Here is a 17,685-nt window from a genome sequence, read left to right as displayed (position 1 = left end):
AGAACTATCGCTGCAGAACCTCGATCTTCCCCTCAGTTCCCCACAATGCATTTCTGTTCTGAACCCTTTCCCCACCCCCGGCCTCCCTTCTACAGCGCTGAATCTTATTGGTCCGCGGGCGATGGACGTCCTAGGAGAACTATCGTATGTCTCCATGACTCCCGAACACTTCCCGTCCCTCTTCTGTAAGGTGAGGAATCTGTTTTAGCCCGGTCATGTTATGTTTATCGTGGCTCATCACAAGGCCGAAGGTTGTGTGTGTTGTTGTCCTGACCTTTGGTGTGTGTCAACAGGAAATGAGTGTGGGCTACGCCAATGGGATCCGAGTAATGAGTATGACCCATACAGGAGAGCCGGGCTTCATGCTTTACATACCTATAGAGGTGAGATATACTATATACACTGCCCAAAAAAATAAAGGGAACACTAAAATAACACATCCTAGATCTGAATTAATCAAATATTCTTATTAAATACTTTTTTCTTTACATAGTTGAATGTGCTGACATCAAAATCACACAACAATTATCAATGTAAATCAAATGTATCAACCCATGGATGTCTGGATTTGGAGTCACACTCAAAATTAAAGTGGAAAACCACACTACAGGCTGATCCAACTTTGATGTAATGTCCTTAAAACAAGTCAAAATGAGGCTCAGTAGTGTGTGTGGCCTCCACGTGCCTGTATGACCTCCCTACAACGCCTGGGCATGCTCCTGATGAGGTGGCGGATGGACTCCTGAGGGATCTCCTCCCAGACCTGGACTAAAGCATGGAGCGAGACATGATGTCCCAGATGTGCTCAATTGGATTCAGGTCTGGGGAACGGGTGGGCCAGTCCATAGCATCAATGCCTTCCTCTTGCAGGAACTGCTGACACACTCCAGCCACATGAGGTCTAGCAGTGTCTTGCATTAGGAGGAACCCAGGGCCAACCGCACCAGCATATGGTCTCACAAGGGGTCTGAGGATCTCATCTCGGTACCTAATGGCAGTCATGCTACCTCTGGCGCGCACATGGAGGGCTGTGCGGCCCCCCAAAGAAATGCCACCCCACACCATGACTGACCCACTCCCATACCGGTCATGCTGGAGGATGTAGCAGGCAGCAGAACGTTCTCCACGGCGTCTCCAGACTGTCACGTCTGTCACGTGCTCAGTGTGAACCTGCTTTCATCTGTGAAGAGCACAGGGCGCCAGTGGCGAATTTGCCAATCTTTGTGTTCTCTGGCAAATGCCAAACGTCCTGCACGGTGTTGGGCTGTAAGCACAACCCCAACCTGTGAACGTCGGGCCCTCATACCACCCTCATGGAGTCTGTTTCTGACCGTTTGAGCAGACACATGCACATTTGTGGCCTGCTGGAGGTAATTTTGCAGGACTCTGGCAGTGCTCCTCCTGCTCCTCCTTGCACAAAGGCAGAGGTAGCGGTCCTGCTGCTGGGTTGTCTAAGACCTCCTCCACGTCTCCTGATGTACTGGCCTGTCTCCTGGTAGCGCCTCCATGCTCTGGACACTACGCTGACAGACACAGCAAACCTTCTTGCAACAGCTTGCATTGATGTGCCATCCTGGATGAGCTGCACTACCTGAGCCACTTGTGTGGGTTGTAGACTCCGTCTCATGCTACCACTAGAGTGAAAGCACCACCAGCATTCAAAAGTGACCAAAACATCAGCCAGGAAGCATAGGAACTGAGAAGTGGTCTGTGGTCCCAACCTGCAGAACCACTCCTTTATTGGGGGTGTCTTGCTAATTGCCTATATATTTCCACCTGTTGTCTATTCCATTTGCACAACAGCATGTGAAATGTATTGTCAATCAGTGTTGCTTCCTAAGTGGACAGTTTGATTTCACAGAAGTGTGATTGACTTGGAGTTACATTGTGTTGTTTAAGTGTTCCCTTTATTTTTTTGAGCAGTGTACTACTGGTTATATACTACTAGTTATATACTACTAGACTACTATACACTACTGGTTATATACTACTAGTTATATGCTGGTTATATACCCATACAGGAGAGCCAGGCTTCATGCTTTACATACCTATAGAGGTGAGATACACACTATACTATATACTACTAGTTATATACTACTGGTTATATACTACTAGACTACTATACACTACTGGTTATATACTACTGGTTATATACTACTGGTTATATACTACTAGACTACTATACACTACTGGTTATATACTACTGGTTATACACTACTGGTTATACACTACTGGTTATATACTACTGGTTATATGCTACTAGTCTATATATACTACTGGTTATATACTACTAGACTACTATACACTACTGGTTATATACTATACAGGAGAGCCGGGCTTCATGCTTTACATACCTATAGAGGTGAGATACACACTATACTATATACTACTGGTTATATACTACTAGTTATATACTACTGGTTATATACTACTAGTCTATATATACTACTGGTTATATACTACTAGACTACTATACACTACTGGTTATATACTACTGGTTATATACTATACAGGAGAGCCGGGCTTCATGCTTTACATACCTATAGAGGTGAGATACACACTATACTATATACTACTGGTTATATACTACTAGTTATATACTACTGGTTATATACTACTAGTTATATACTACTAGTTATATCCCACCAAACACTACTGGTTATATACTACTGGTTATATACTATACAGGATAACTGGGCTTCATGTTTACATACCTATAGAGGTGAGATATACACTATACTATATACTACTCTATACTACTGGTTATGTACTACTGGTTATATACTACTGTACACTACTGGTTATATACTACTGGTTATATACCACTGGCTATACACTACTGGTTATATACTACTGGTTATATACTACTGGTTAAACACTACTAGTCTATTATACACTACTGGTTATATACTACTGGTTATATACTACTGGTCTACTGTACACTACTGGTTATATACTACTAGTCTACTGTAAACTACTGGTTAAACACTACTAGTCTATTATATACTACTGGTTATATACTACTGGTTATATACTACTGGTTATATACTACTGGTCTACTTTACACTACTGGTTAAACACTACTAGTCTATTATATACTACTGGTCTACTTTACACTACTGGTTAAACACTACTGGTTAAACGCTACTGGTTAAACACTACTAGTCTATTATATACTACTGGTTATATACTACTGGTTATATACTACTGGTCTACTGTACACTACTGGTTATATACTACTGGTTATATACTACTGGTTATATACTACTGGTCTACTGTACACTACTGGTTATATACTACTGGTTATATACTACTGGTTATATACTACTGGTCTACTGTACACTACTGGTTAAACACTACTAGTCTATTATACACTACTGGTTAAACACTACTAGTCTATTATACACTACTGGTTATATACTACTGGTTATATACTACTGGTCTACTATATACTACTGGTCTACTGTACACTACTGGTTATACACTACTGGTTAAACACTACTAGTCTACTATACACTACTGGTCTACTGTACACTACTGGTTAAACACTACTAGTCTACTATCACTACTGGTTTTATACTACTGGTCTACTCTATACTACTGTTTATATACTAATGGTTATATACTACTGGTCTACTCTACACTACTGGTTATATACTACTGGTTATATACTACTGGTTATACACTACTGGTCTACTATACACTACTGGTTAAACACTACTAGACTACCGTACACTGCTGGTTATATACTACTAGTCTACTATATACTACTAGACTACTATACACTACTGGTTATACACTACTGGTTATATACTACTGGTCTACTGTACAGTACTGGTTATACACTACTGGTTATATACTACTAGTCTACTATACACTACTGGTTATATACTACTAGTCTATGTACACTACTGGTTATACACTACTGGTTATATACTACTTGTCTACTATATACTACTACACTACTGGTTATACACTACTGGTTATATACTACTAGTCTACTATACACTACTGGTTATACACTACTGGTTATATACTACTAGTCTACTATATATTACTAGACTACTATACACTACTGGTTATACACTACTGGTTATATACTGCTGGTTATATACTACTAGTCTACTATACACTACTAGTTATACACTACTAGTTATACACTACTGGTTATATACTACTAGTCTACTATACACTACTAGTTATACACTACGAGTTATATGCTACGAGTTATACACTACTTGTTATATACTACTTGTTATATACTACTGGTTATATACGACTGGTTATATACGACTGGTTATACACGACTGGTTATACACGACTGGTTATACACGACTGGTTATACACGACTGGTTATACACGACTGGTTATACACTACTGGTTATACACTGCTGGTTCTATACTGCTGGTTATATACTACTGGTTATACCCTACTGGTCTACTAAATACTACTGGTTATATACTACTGGTCTACTATACACTACTGGTTTTATACTACTGGTTATATACTACTAGTTATATATTACTGGTTATATACTACTGGTTATATACTACTAGTCTACTATACACTACTAGTTATATACTACTGGTTATACACTACTGGTTTTACACTACTGGTTAAACACTACTAGTCTATTATACACTACTGGTTATACACTACTGGTTATATACTACTGGTTATATACTACTGGTCTACTGTACACTACTGGTTATATACTACTGGTTATATACTACTGGTTATATACTACTGGTCTACTGTACACTACTGGTTATACACTACTGGTTAAACGCTACTGGTCTACTATACACTACTGGTTAAACACTACTAGTCTACTATCACTACTGGTTATATACTACTGGTCTACTCTACACTACTGGTTATATACTACTGGTTATATACTACTGGTTAAACACTACTGGTCTAGTATACACTACTGGTTAAACACTACTAGACTACCGTACACTGCTGGTTATATTCTACTAGTCTACTATATACTACTAGACTACTATACACTACTGGTTATACACTACTGGTTATATACTACTGGTCTACTGTACACTACTGGTTATACACTACTGGTTATATACTACTAGTCTACTATACACTACTGGTTATATACTACTAGTCTGTATACACTACTGGTTATACACTACTGGTTATATACTACTTGTCTACTATATACTACTGGTTATATACTACTAGTCTACTATATATTACTAGACTACTATACACTACTGGTTATACACTACTGGTTATATACTACTAGTCTACTATATACTACTATACACTACTGGTTATACACTACTGGTTATACACTACTGGTTATATACTACTTGTCTACTATATACTACTACACTACTGGTTATACACTACTGGTTATATACTACTAGTCTACTATACACTACTGGTTATATACTACTGGTTATATACTACTACACTACTGGTTATACACTACTGGTTATATACTACTAGTCTACTATACACTACTGGTTATACACTACTGGTTATATACTACTAGTCTACTATATACTACTGGTTATACACTACTGGTTATATACTACTAGTCTACTATATACTACTAGACTACTATACACTACTGGTTATACACTACTGGTTATATACTACTGGTTATATACTACTAGTCTACTATACACTACTAGTTATACACTACTAGTTATACACTACTGGTTATATACTACTAGTCTACTATACACTACTAGTTATATACTACGAGTTATATACTACGAGTTATACACTACTGGTTATATACTACTGGTTATATACGACTGGTTATACACGACTGGTTATACACGACTGGTTATACACGACTGGTTATACACTACTGGTTATACACTGCTGGTTCTATACTACTGGTTATACACTACTGGTCTACTATATACTACTGGTTATATACTACTGGTTATATACTACTGGTTATATACTACTGGTTATATACTACTAGTCTACTATACATTACTAGTTATATACTACTGGTTTTACACTACTGGTTATATACTACTGGTTATATACTACTAGTTATATATTACTGGTTATATACTACTGGTTATATACTACTGGTTATATACTACTAGTTATATATTACTGGTTATATACTACTGGTTATATACTACTAGTCTACTATACACTACTGGTTTTATACTACTGGTTATATACTACTAGTTATATATTACTGGTTATATACTACTGGTTATATACTACTAGTCTACTATACATTACTAGTTATATACTACTGGTTTTACACTACTGGTTATATACTACTGGTTATATACTACTGGTTATATACTACTGGTTATATACTACTGGTTATATACTACTGGTCTACTCTACACTACTAGTTATATACTACTGGGTATATACTACTAGTCTATATGCACTACTGGTCTACTATACACTACTGGTTATATACTACTAGTCTATATATACTACTACACTACTGGTCTACTATACACTACTGGTTATATACTACTAGTCTATATATACTACTGGTTATATACTACTAGTCTATATATACTACTGGTTATATCCTACTAGTTATATACTACTAGTCTATATATACTACTGGTTATATACTACTAGTTATATACTACTAGTCTATATACACAACTGGTTTGTGTCTGAACACAATCACATGCTGTATGTGCTTCATCAGTAAAATAAGATGTGTGTTTGATGGGACATTTTGTTATCACACAGTGTTATTGATACATTCTCTCTCTCTCCTTCTCTCTCTCTCTCTTCTCTCCTCTCCTCTCCTCTCCTCTCCTCTCCTCTCCTCTCCTCTCCTCTCCTCTCCTCTCCTCTCCTCTCCTCTCCTCTCCTCTCCTCTCCTCTCCTCTCCTCTCCTCTCTCTCTCTCTCTCTCTCTCTCTCTCTCTCTCTCTCTCTCTCTCTCTCTCTCTCTCTCTCTCTCTCTCTCTCTCTCTCTCTCTCTCTCTCTCTCTCTCTCTCTCTCTCTCTCCTTCTCTCTCTCTCCTTCTCTCTCTCTCTCCTTCTCTCTCTCCTCTTCTCTCTCTCTCCTTCTCTCTCTCCTTCTCTTTCTCTCTCCCCCTCCCTCCCTCTCTCTCTCTCCATTTCTCTCCTCTCTCCATTTCTCTCTCTCTTTCTCTCCTTCTCTCCCTCCCACCTCCCTCTCTCTCCCCTCCCTCCCTCCCTCTCCCCTCTCTCTCTCTCTCATCCCTCCCCTTCTCTCTCTCTCTTTCTCTCCTTCTCTCCCTCCCACCTCCCTCTCCCTCCCCTCCCTCCCTCCCTCCCTCCCTCCCTCCCTCTCTCTCTCTATCCCTCCCCTTCTCTCTCTCTCAATTTCTCTCCTCTCCCCCTCTCTCTTTCTCCTCTGTCTCCCTTTCCCCTCTCTTTCTCCCCTTCTCTTTCTCCCCTTCTCTCTTTCCCCTCTCATCTCCCCCTCTCTCCCTCTCCCTCTCTCTCCCCTCTCTCTCTCTCTCTCTCCCCTTCTCTCTCTCTGTTACTGGAATTAAATTGCTCTATGTTTTAATACCCAATTAAAATTAAACACTGTCAATTCATAAGGATTTGTAAGACCCTTATTCTATAATAATGGACAGAGCCCAGTCTTAAAGTCAATCAGCAGAGTTTATTCACGAGAGTACTGAACACGATACAGTTTACCACAGGTTATAAACTGAAAATGACGTCATTAGTTTCAGTACCAACCCGTCTCTTCTCCCACCCTGGTACAAAGGCAGTATCTCAAGCCTTCCCACATCGTCTCCCTACCAATTTAATATAAGTCATGAGCCAAGGTCTTCTTGCGTAGATAAGCATTCTAGCCAGTCTGAAGATATCGTTAATTCATTTCTACCAAGGAACAGACAGTCATTGTTCTAACTCTTGCCCACATTTACACACATTATATTCAGCACTGGGATCAAGAAAGAAAACTCATACATATACAGCAACATAATAGTATTCGGATTAGTACATATACAGTAACATAATAGTATTCGGATTAGTACATATACAGTAACATAATAGTATTCTGATTAGTACATATACAGTAACATAATAGTATTCTGATTAGTACATATACAGTAACATAATAGTATTCTGATTAGTACATATACAGTATCATAATAGTATTCTGATTAGTACATATACAGCAACATAATAGTATTCGGATTAGTACATATACAGTAACATAATAGTATTCTGATTAGTACATATACAGTAACATAATAGTATTCTGATTAGTACATATACAGCAACATAATAGTATTCTGATTAGTACATATACAGTAACATAATAGTATTCTGATTAGTACATATACAGTAACATAATAGTATTCTGATTAGTACATATACAGTAACATAATAGTATTCTGATTAGTACATATACAGTAACATAATAGTATTCTGATTAGTCAGTCCTGATTGAAATGTATACATAATTAGTCATCATTGATAAAAATTCCCTTAACACTCTCTCTCCCCTCTCTCTCTCTCTCTCTCTCTCTCCCTCTCTCTCTCTCTCTCCCTCTCCCCTTCTCTCTCTCTCTCTCCCCCTCTCTTTCCCCTCTCTCCCCTCTCTCTCTCTCTCCCCCTCTCTCTCCCTCTCTCCCTCTCTCCCCCTCGTCTCCTCCAGTATGCGCTCCATGTCTACAACGAGGTGATGTCAGTGGGCCAGAAGTATGGGATCCGTAACGCTGGGTACTACGCCCTGCGTTCTCTCCGTATAGAGAAGTTCTTTGCCTTCTGGGGTCAGGACCTGGATCCTTTCACCACTCCCCTGGAGTGTGGACGGGAGTTCAGGGTCAAGTTTGACACGGTACGACCCACGGACCCCAATATTTAGTTTGGTCTGAACAGGTCCTTAGTCCTGTACTGTGTTACTGATGAGGTCTGGTTGATGTTTGGTCTTATCCCCTCCTCTTCTCTCTATCCCCCATCCTAATCTCTCTCTCCTCCTCCTCTCTGTACCACATCCTCCTCCTCTCTGTACCACATCCTCCTCTCTCTGTACCCCATCCTCCTCTCTCTGTCCCCTCCTCTTCTGTCCCCTCCTCTTCCTCTCTCTGTCCCCTCCTCCTCCCTCTGTCCCCTCCTCCTTCTCTCTCTGTCCCCTCCTCCTTCTCTCTCTGTCCCCTCCTCCTTCTCCTCTGTCCCCTCCTCTCTCTGTCCCCTCCTCCTCCTCTCTCTGTCCCCTCCTCCTCCTCTCTCTGTCCCCTCCTCCTCCTCCTCTCTGTCCCCTCCTCCAGGACATAGACTTCCTGGGTCGAGCGTCTCTGCTGCATCAGCGTCAGGAGGGGGTGAGCCGTCGCTTCATCATGTTGGTCCTGGAGGATCATGACACAGAGCTGGACCTGTGGCCCTGGTGGGGAGAACCCATCTACAGGTTAGACAAGCCTCTGAACCCCTAAACTGCTCAGCAGACACTACAATAGTAGCTGTCCGCTGCCCTGGCCTCTGAACCCCTAAACTGCCCTGGCCTCTAAACCCCTAAACTGCCCTAGCCTCTAAACCCCTAAACTGCCCTAGCCTCTAAACCCCTAAACTGCCCTAGCCTCTGAACTGCCCTAGCCTCTGAACCCCTAAACTGCCCTAGCCTCTGAACTGCCCTAGCCTCTGAACTGCCCTAGACTCTAAACCCCTAAACTGCCCTAGCCTCTAAACCCCTAAACTGCCCTAGCCTCTAAACCCCTAAACTGCCCTAGCCTCTGAACCCCTAAACTGCCCTGGCCTCTAAACCCCTAAACTGCCCTGGCCTCTGAACCCCTAAACTGCCCTAGCCTCTGAACCCCTAAACGGCCCTAGCCTCTGAACCCCTAAACTTCCCTAGCCTCTGAACTGCCCTAGCCTCTAAACCCCTAAACTGCCCTAGCCTCTAAACCCCTAAACTGCCCTAGCCTCTGAACCCCTAAACTGCCCTAGCCTCTAAACCCCTAAACTGCCCTAGCCTCTGAACCCCTAAACTGCCCTAGCCTCTGAACCCCTAAACTGCCCTAGCCTCTGAACCCCTAAACTGCCTTACACACACAGTCTGGATGAAGAGGCTATCAGAGGGTTACAGGATCAATAATATTTTATTTTCACCATCTAATGCTCTCTGTCTCGTCTCTTTCTCTCTCTCTCTGTCGCTCTCTCGCTTTCTCTCTTTCTCTCTCCGTCTCTCTCTCTGTCATCTCGTCTATCTCTCTCTTTCTCTGTTTCTTTCTCTCTTTCTCTGTCGCTCTCTCTTTCTCTGTCTGTCTCTTTCTCTCTCTGTCTTTTTCTCTCTCTGTCTCTTCAGGAATGGGGAGCTGTGTGGTACCACCACCTCCTCTGCCTACTCCTACACCCTGGAGAGACACGTGTGTCTGGGCTTTGTCTCGCCGCCCTCCCTGGACGGCTCCCCTGCCGCGGTGACCCCAGACTTCATCAACAGGGGAGATTACGAGGTGGATATAGCAGGACAGAGATACCCAGCCAAGGCGAAGCTGTACCCCTTCAGCTCTCTGTTCGCCCAGCAGAGACGACGCAAAGATGAGATGGAGCTCAGTAACTTTCAGGGCAAATGAGGAAGAGGAAGGAATGTAGGATCTAAGAAGAGGGGTCTGAGTGAAGGGTGAACTCTCCAGAGATGACCCTTTAACCTTTCTCTCGCTCCACCCTTCTGGTGCCGATCTGTTCTCGGTCTCTCGCTCCATCCTTCTGGTGCCGATCTGTTCTCTGCCTCTCGCTCCACCCTTCTGGTGCCGATCTGTTCTCGGCCTCTCGCTCCACCCTTCTGGTGCCGATCTGTTCTCGGCCTCTCGCTCCATCCTCTGGTGCCGATCTGTTCTCGGTCTCTCGCTCCATCCTTCTGTTGCCGATCTGTTCTCGGCCTCTCGCTCCACCCTTCTGGTGCCGATTTGTTCTCGGCCTCTCGCTCCACCCTTCTGGTGCCGATCTGTTCTCGGCCTCTCGCTCCACCCTTCTGGTGCCGATCTGTTCTCGGCCTCTCGCTCCACCCTTCTGGTGCCGATCTGTTCTCGGCCTCTCGCTCCACCCTTCTGGTGCCGATCTGTTCTCGGCCTCTCGCTCCACCCTTCTGGTGCCGATCTGTTCTCGGCCTCTCGCTCCACCCTTCTGGTGCCGATCTGTTCTCTGCCTCTCGCTCCATCCTTCTGGTGCCGATCTGTTCTCTGCTTCTCGCTCCATCCTTCTGGTGCCGATCTGTTCTCGGCCTCTCGCTCCACCCTTCTGGTGCCGATCTGTTCTCTGCCTCTCGCTCCATCCTTCTGGTGCCGATCTGTTCTCTGCCTCTCGCTCCATCCTTCTGGTGCCGATCTGTTCTCAGCCTCTCGCTCCACCCTTCTGGTGCCGATCTGTTCTCGGCCTCTCGCTCCATCCTTCTGGTGCCGATCTGTTCTCTGTTCTCTACCTCTCGCTCCATCCTTCTGGTGCCGATCTGTTCTCTGTCTCTCGCTCCACCCTTCTGGTGCCGATCTGTTCTCTGTCTCTCGCTCCACCCTTCTGGTGCCGATCTGTTCTCTGTCTCCCGCTCCATCCTTCTGGTGCCGATCTGTTCTCTGTCTCCCGCTCCATCCTTCTGGTGCCGATCTGTTCTCTGCCTCTCGCTCCATCCTTCTGGTGCCGATCTGTTCTCGGCCTCTCGCTCCATCCTTCTGGTGCCGATCTGTTCTCTGCCTCTCGCTCCACCCTTCTGGTGCCGATCTGTTCTCTTCCTCTCGCTCCACCCTTCTGGTGCCGATCTGTTCTCTGCCTCTCGCTCCACCCTTCTGGTGCCGATCTGTTCTCTTCCTCTCGCTCCACCCTTCTGGTGCCGATCTGTTCTCTTCCTCTCGCTCCACCCTTCTGGTGCCGATCTGTTCTCTGCCTCTCGCTCCACCCTTCTGGTGCCGATCTGTTCTCGGCCTCTCGCTCCATCCTTCTGGTGCCGATCTGTTCTCTGCCTCTCGCTCCACCCTTCTGGTGCCGATCTGTTCTCGGCCTCTCGCTCCACCCTTCTGGTGCCGACCTGTTCTCTGCCTCTCGCTCCACCCTTCTGGTGCCGATCTGTTCTCTGTCTCTCGCTCCACCCTTCTGGTGCCGATCTGTTCTCTGCCTCTCGCTCCCACGCTGAAGGGGCGTACCGTTTAACGCACAATCAATCCCCTGCCCCCCCCCCCATCCCGCTCTCCCCTTCTCTTTCATAGTGCAATATCTACAAGATACCAAAAACTCCAGAGTTGTCTGTCTGTCAGGACTGCCCCCCAAGGTCCAGAGTTGTCTGTCTGTCAGGACTGCCCCCCCCCCCCCCCCAAGGTCCAGAGTTGTCTGTCTGTCAGGACTGCCCCCCCAGGTCCAGAGTTGTCTGTCTGTCAGGACTGGCCCCCCCAGGTCCAGAGTTGTCTGTCTGTCTGTCTGTCTGTCAGGACTGGCCCCCCAGGTCCAGAGTTGTCTGTCTGTCAGGACTGCCCCCCCCCCCCAAGGTCCAGAGTTGTCTGTCTGTCAGGACTGGCCCCCCCAGGTCCAGAGTTGTCTGTCTGTCAGGACTGGCCCCTCCAGGTCCAGAGTTGTCTGTCAGGACTGGCCCCCCCAGGTCCAGAGTTGTCTGTCAGGACTGCCTCTCAGTGCGTCCCTCCCGCTACATATCACGTGATAACCATATATTAACTGTATATCTAAACCTTTTAAAGTCCTGCAGTCTGAGTGAGTACGGTGGGGAGGACAGTAGTGGTTATCTGAGGGGGGTGGCGTGACAGAGAAGGGAACAGCCATGTTAAATTCCCTCTTATTGGTGGAAACCCGCTGCCCTGTCCAATGGGAGGCCTCGTGGTTGGTGGGTGATTTCCTATCGGTCTCCCCCTGGATGGGTGTCTGTGTAAAGAAAGGACAAATGTTCAAAATAAATGTATTTTTGTATATGAGTGAAGTTGTAAATATGTTGAAGTAGCACAGATTTGATGAGTTGTACCATGTTTATCAGACTGAAACACTTTGTACAGAATAAAACTATCCAGCTATGATATGGTCCCACATCTGTTTGGTCGCGCCCCTTGCCCCTGCGCCCCTTCCCCCCTGCGCCCCTTCCCCCCTGCGCCCCTTCCCCCCTGCACCCCTCCCCCCTGCGCCCTTCCCCTATACCCGCGTTATACTTCTGGGTCATATTTAAATGGTTTATACCCGCGTTATACTTCTGGGTCATATTTAAATGGTTTAAACCCTCGTTATCCTTCTGGATCATATTTAAATGGTTTAAACCCTCGTTATCCTTCTGGGTCATATTTAAATGGTTTATACCCTCGTTATCCTTCTGGGTCATATTTAAATGGTTTATACCCTCGTTATCCTTCTGGGTCATATTTAAACGGTTTATACCCTCGTTATCCTTCTGGGTCATATTTAAATGGTTTAAACCCTCGTTATCCTTCTGGGTCATTTAAATGGTTTAAACCCTCGTTATCCTTCTGGGTCATACTTAAATGGTTTAAACCCTCATTATCCTTCTGGGTCATATTTAAACGGTTTATACCCTCGTTATCCTTCTGGGTCATACTTAAATGGTTTAAACCCTCGTTATCCTTCTGGGTCATATTTAAACGGTTTATACCCTCGTTATCCTTCTGGGTCATATTTAAATGGTTTATACCCTCGTTATCCTTCTGGGTCATATTTAAATGGTTTATACCCTCGTTATCCTTCTGGGTCATATTTAAATGGTTCTGTCAGAGAGGATGTCAGCGAGACTGTAAAACCCATCTATCTATATCCCATCTAATTGGTTGTGTTGATTCTGAAATGGTGTTTCTTTACGGTCAGTAATGCTTTGTTGTCCAATATTTCATGTTCTAGTACATTTCATTAGGATGGGCTCCCTGAGGTCAGACGTCTGTTTGATCACAATACAGGAGACTCACCTGCTCTGAGGAGGGGAGAGAGATACAGGTTACTAACACAATACAGGAGACTCACCTGCTCTGAGGAGTGGAGAGAGATACAGGTTACTAACACAATACAGGAGACTCACCTGCTCTGAGGAGGGGAGAGAGATACCAGTAACTGACACACAATACAGGAGACTCACCTGCTCTGAGGAGGGGAGAGAGATACCAGTAACTGACACACAATACAGGAGACTCACCTGCTCTGAGGAGGGGAGAGAGATACAGGTAACTGACACACAATACAGGAGACTCACCTGTTCTGAGGAGGGGAGAGCGATACAGGTATCTGACACAATACAGGAGACTCACCTGCTCTGAGGAGTGAGGAGATACCAGTAACTGACACACAATACAGGAGACTAACCTGCTCTGAGGATGGGAGAGAGATACAGGTATCTGACACACAATACAGGAGACTCACCTGCTCTGAGGAGGGGAGAGAGATACAGGTATCTGACACAATACAGGAGACTCACCTGCTCTGAGGAGTGAGGAGATACCAGTAACTGACACACAATACAGGAGACTCACCTGCTCTGAGGAATGGAGAGATACAGGTAACTGACACACAATACAGGAGACTCACCTGCTCTGAGGAGGGGAGAGAGATACAGGTATCTGACACAATACAGGAGACTCACCTGCTCTGAGGAGTGGAGAGAGATACAGGTGACTGACACAATACAGGAGACTCACCTGCTCTGAGGAGTAGCTGTAATCTAATCTTTGTTTTATTTTCCTGACAGATATAATCTGTTGTTCTGAAATCTCAAAGTATTGAAACTCTATGATTTTAAATGCAGAAATGGTTTTACATTTTTACTTAATATGTGTAGTTTATTACCTAAAAAATGTCAAGATCTGGGCCTCTGATATTTTGTATTGTATCTGAGACCGAGTTAACTGATAAAACCCTGGACTCTAATGTTGCTATGGATGGTTACAATGTGTTTAGGGCTGGTAGGAAAGGCAACGGTGGTGGTGTTACTATGGATGGTTACAATGTGTTTAGGGCTGGTAGGAAAGGCAACGGTGGTGGTGTTACTATGGATGGTTACAATGTGTTTAGGGCTGGTAGGAAAGGCAACGGTGGTGGTGTTTCTATGGATGGTTACAATGTGTTTAGGGCTGGTAGGAAAGGCAACGGTGGTGGTGTTTCTATGGATGGTTACAATGTGTTTAGGGCTGGTAGGAAAGGCAACGGTGGTGGTGTTTCTATGGATGGTTACAATGTGTTTAGGGCTGGTAGGAAAGGTAACGGTGGTGGTGTTTCTATGGATGGTTACAATGTGTTTAGGGCTGGTAGGAAAGGCAACGGTGGTGGTGTTTCTATGGATGGTTACAATGTGTTTAGGGCTGGTAGGAAAGGCAACGGTGGTGGTGTTACTATGGATGGTTACAATGTGTTTAGGGCTGGTAGGAAAGGCAACGGTGGTGGTGTTTCTATGGATGGTTACAATGTGTTTAGGGCTGGTAGGAAAGGCAACGGTGGTGGTGTTTCTATGGATGGTTACAATGTGTTTAGGGCTGGTAGGAAAGGCAACGGTGGTGGTGTTACTATGGATGGTTACAATGTGTTTAGGGCTGGTAGGAAAGGCAACGGTGGTGGTGTTTCTATGGATGGTTACAATGTGTTTAGGGCTGGTAGGAAAGGCAACGGTGGTGGTGTTACTATGGATGGTTACAATGTGTTTAGGGCTGGTAGGAAAGGCAACGGTTGTGGTGTTTCTATGGATGGTTACAATGTGTTTAGGGCTGGTAGGAAAGGCAACGGTTGTGGTGTTGCTATTTACACAAGGAATCTTCTTTCTGTGTCTCTGTTAAAGGCCACCTCCAGTCCTAAACTATTATACTTGTTGGCTTTAAGTCTTCAGTTGTGTTCAAAGTCAAGAATAACAGTTATAGGAATCTACCGTCTACCTTCCGCCAAGAAGTGTGTACTAAACAAGCTCCCTGATTTAATTGCCATTTTTATTACCCCAGAGGTGTTGATCGCTGGATATTTTAATCTTGCATGGATGCTGGAAGCTGACTGTCTACATAACTGTTGTACTAATCTAAATTTGACCCAGCTGATTACAAAGCCCACTCGTCCAAACTTAAAGGACTCTACGAAATCGACTTTGATTGACCTCATATTTACAAATACTCCAGAGTAATATTCTGGGGTATTTGCTGTGGATATTAGTGACCGCTGTCCCATTGTTTGTGTCAGGGATATCCAGATGCCTCGAGCCTAGCCTCATTTTATCAACGAGAGACATTTTAAACATTTCAACGAACTGGCCTTTTATTGGTGACCTTTATTTTGGTGACTTTGATCGTATTGCTTCTGTACCTGACCCAGAGTGTATTGTAGATAAACATGTTCCCTTAGAATTAATAGAATTAAAAGTAGGTCTTGCCCTTGGTTCAGTCCAGAGCTATCTGAAGTCATGCACATCAGGGATGCTGCCTGGGCCAAAGCTAGATTCCCAGACGGGCAGTCTTTCAGGAAGTTGAGAAATCCGTGTAAAATAAGTTTTAAAAAGCTAAATCCATTATGCCAATACACTATCTGAATGTACAGGGAACTCAGATACATTTTGGGAAGCTGTTAAATCCATTAAGCTAATACACTATCTGAATGTACAGGGAACTCAGATACATTTTGGGAAGCTGTTAAATCCATTATGCCAATACACTATCTGAATGTACAGGGAACTCAGATACATTTTGGGAAGCTGTTAAATCCCTGAAGGGATGTATCTCTTCTTCTCTCCCTCAATAAATGAATTCATTTAGATTCCCTGGCCCTATTACTGACAACATGGATATCATTAATGGGTTTAAATCACCTTTATCTCTGAATGTATATCAAAGGCAGCTTGGTGAAAATGCTGGTCAGGAGTTTCCCTTTTTCTGAAATTCACTGATAAAGAAGTCCTGGATGCTTTGTTAACGTTAGACATGATAACATCCCCTGATCATTTGGAGCCTGGTCGTGCTGAAGTGTGCATCACCTCTTATTGCTGTCTCAGTAGCCCACATTTTTAATTTAACGTTGTTAACAGGACGTTTTCCAAAAGCAAGGAAATCTGCATATGTGCTGCCATTCCATCAGCCCACATTGAGCTTGTTTCTCAATATCAGTACCTGGGAGTCTGGTTGATGACAAGTTGTCCTTCGAGCTGATATAAAACATCTGACTAAGAAGCTATCCGTACAGCGCCCCCTATTCCGTACAGCGCCCCCTATTCCGCATACCACTGGTGGGCGTGACCAAAGCACCGGTTCCAAGTGCCAACGCCGTTTATCAAACTCCAGGTGTTTATATTAGTTGAATAACATGGTAATCGAGCTCTTTGGCCAGGCAGACCAGTTGGATAACATGATAAGAACTCTTTGGCCAGTCAGACCAGTTGGATAACATGATAAGAGCTCTTTGACCAGTTGGATAACATGATAAGAGCTCTTTGGCCAGTCAGACCAGTTGGATAACATGATGGGAGCTCTTTGGCCAGTCAGACCAGTTGGATAACATGGTAATAGAGCTCTTTGGCCAGTCAGATAACATGATAATAGAGCTCTTTGACCAGTCAGACCAGTTGGATAACATGATAAGAGCTCTTTGGCCAGTTGGATAACATGGTAATAGAGCTCTTTGGCCAGTCAGATAACATGGTAATAGAGCTCTTTGGCCAGTCCGATAACATGGTAATAGAGCTCTTTGGCCAGCCAGACCAGTTGGATAACATGATAAGAGCTCTTTGGTCAGCCAGACCAGTTGGATAACATGGTAATAGAGCTCTTTGACCAGTTGGAG

General features: G+C 44.1%; 1 protein-coding gene across 2 annotated transcripts in view; it reads left to right on the top strand.

Moving 5' to 3' along the window:
• LOC139385051 (pyruvate dehydrogenase phosphatase regulatory subunit, mitochondrial-like) overlaps positions 1-10,713 on the top strand; it is a 33,597-nt gene extending 22,884 nt beyond the window's left edge. For both annotated transcript variants that reach the window (XM_071130089.1, XM_071130088.1), the window contains 5 exons: positions 96-190; positions 294-383; positions 8,618-8,800; positions 9,231-9,367; positions 10,262-10,713. In XM_071130089.1, the coding sequence (XP_070986190.1) occupies positions 96-190; positions 294-383; positions 8,618-8,800; positions 9,231-9,367; positions 10,262-10,529 (773 nt within the window). In that variant the 3' untranslated portion in view covers positions 10,530-10,713. The remainder of the gene's footprint in view (positions 1-95; positions 191-293; positions 384-8,617; positions 8,801-9,230; positions 9,368-10,261) is intronic.
• The last annotated feature ends 6,972 nt before the right edge of the window (positions 10,714-17,685 follow it).

Source organism: Oncorhynchus clarkii, chromosome 26, assembly GCF_045791955.1.
Source record: "Oncorhynchus clarkii lewisi isolate Uvic-CL-2024 chromosome 26, UVic_Ocla_1.0, whole genome shotgun sequence".
In the NCBI taxonomy this organism is placed as follows: domain Eukaryota; kingdom Metazoa; phylum Chordata; class Actinopteri; order Salmoniformes; family Salmonidae; genus Oncorhynchus; species Oncorhynchus clarkii.
This window is presented reverse-complemented; position numbering and strand designations above follow the sequence as displayed.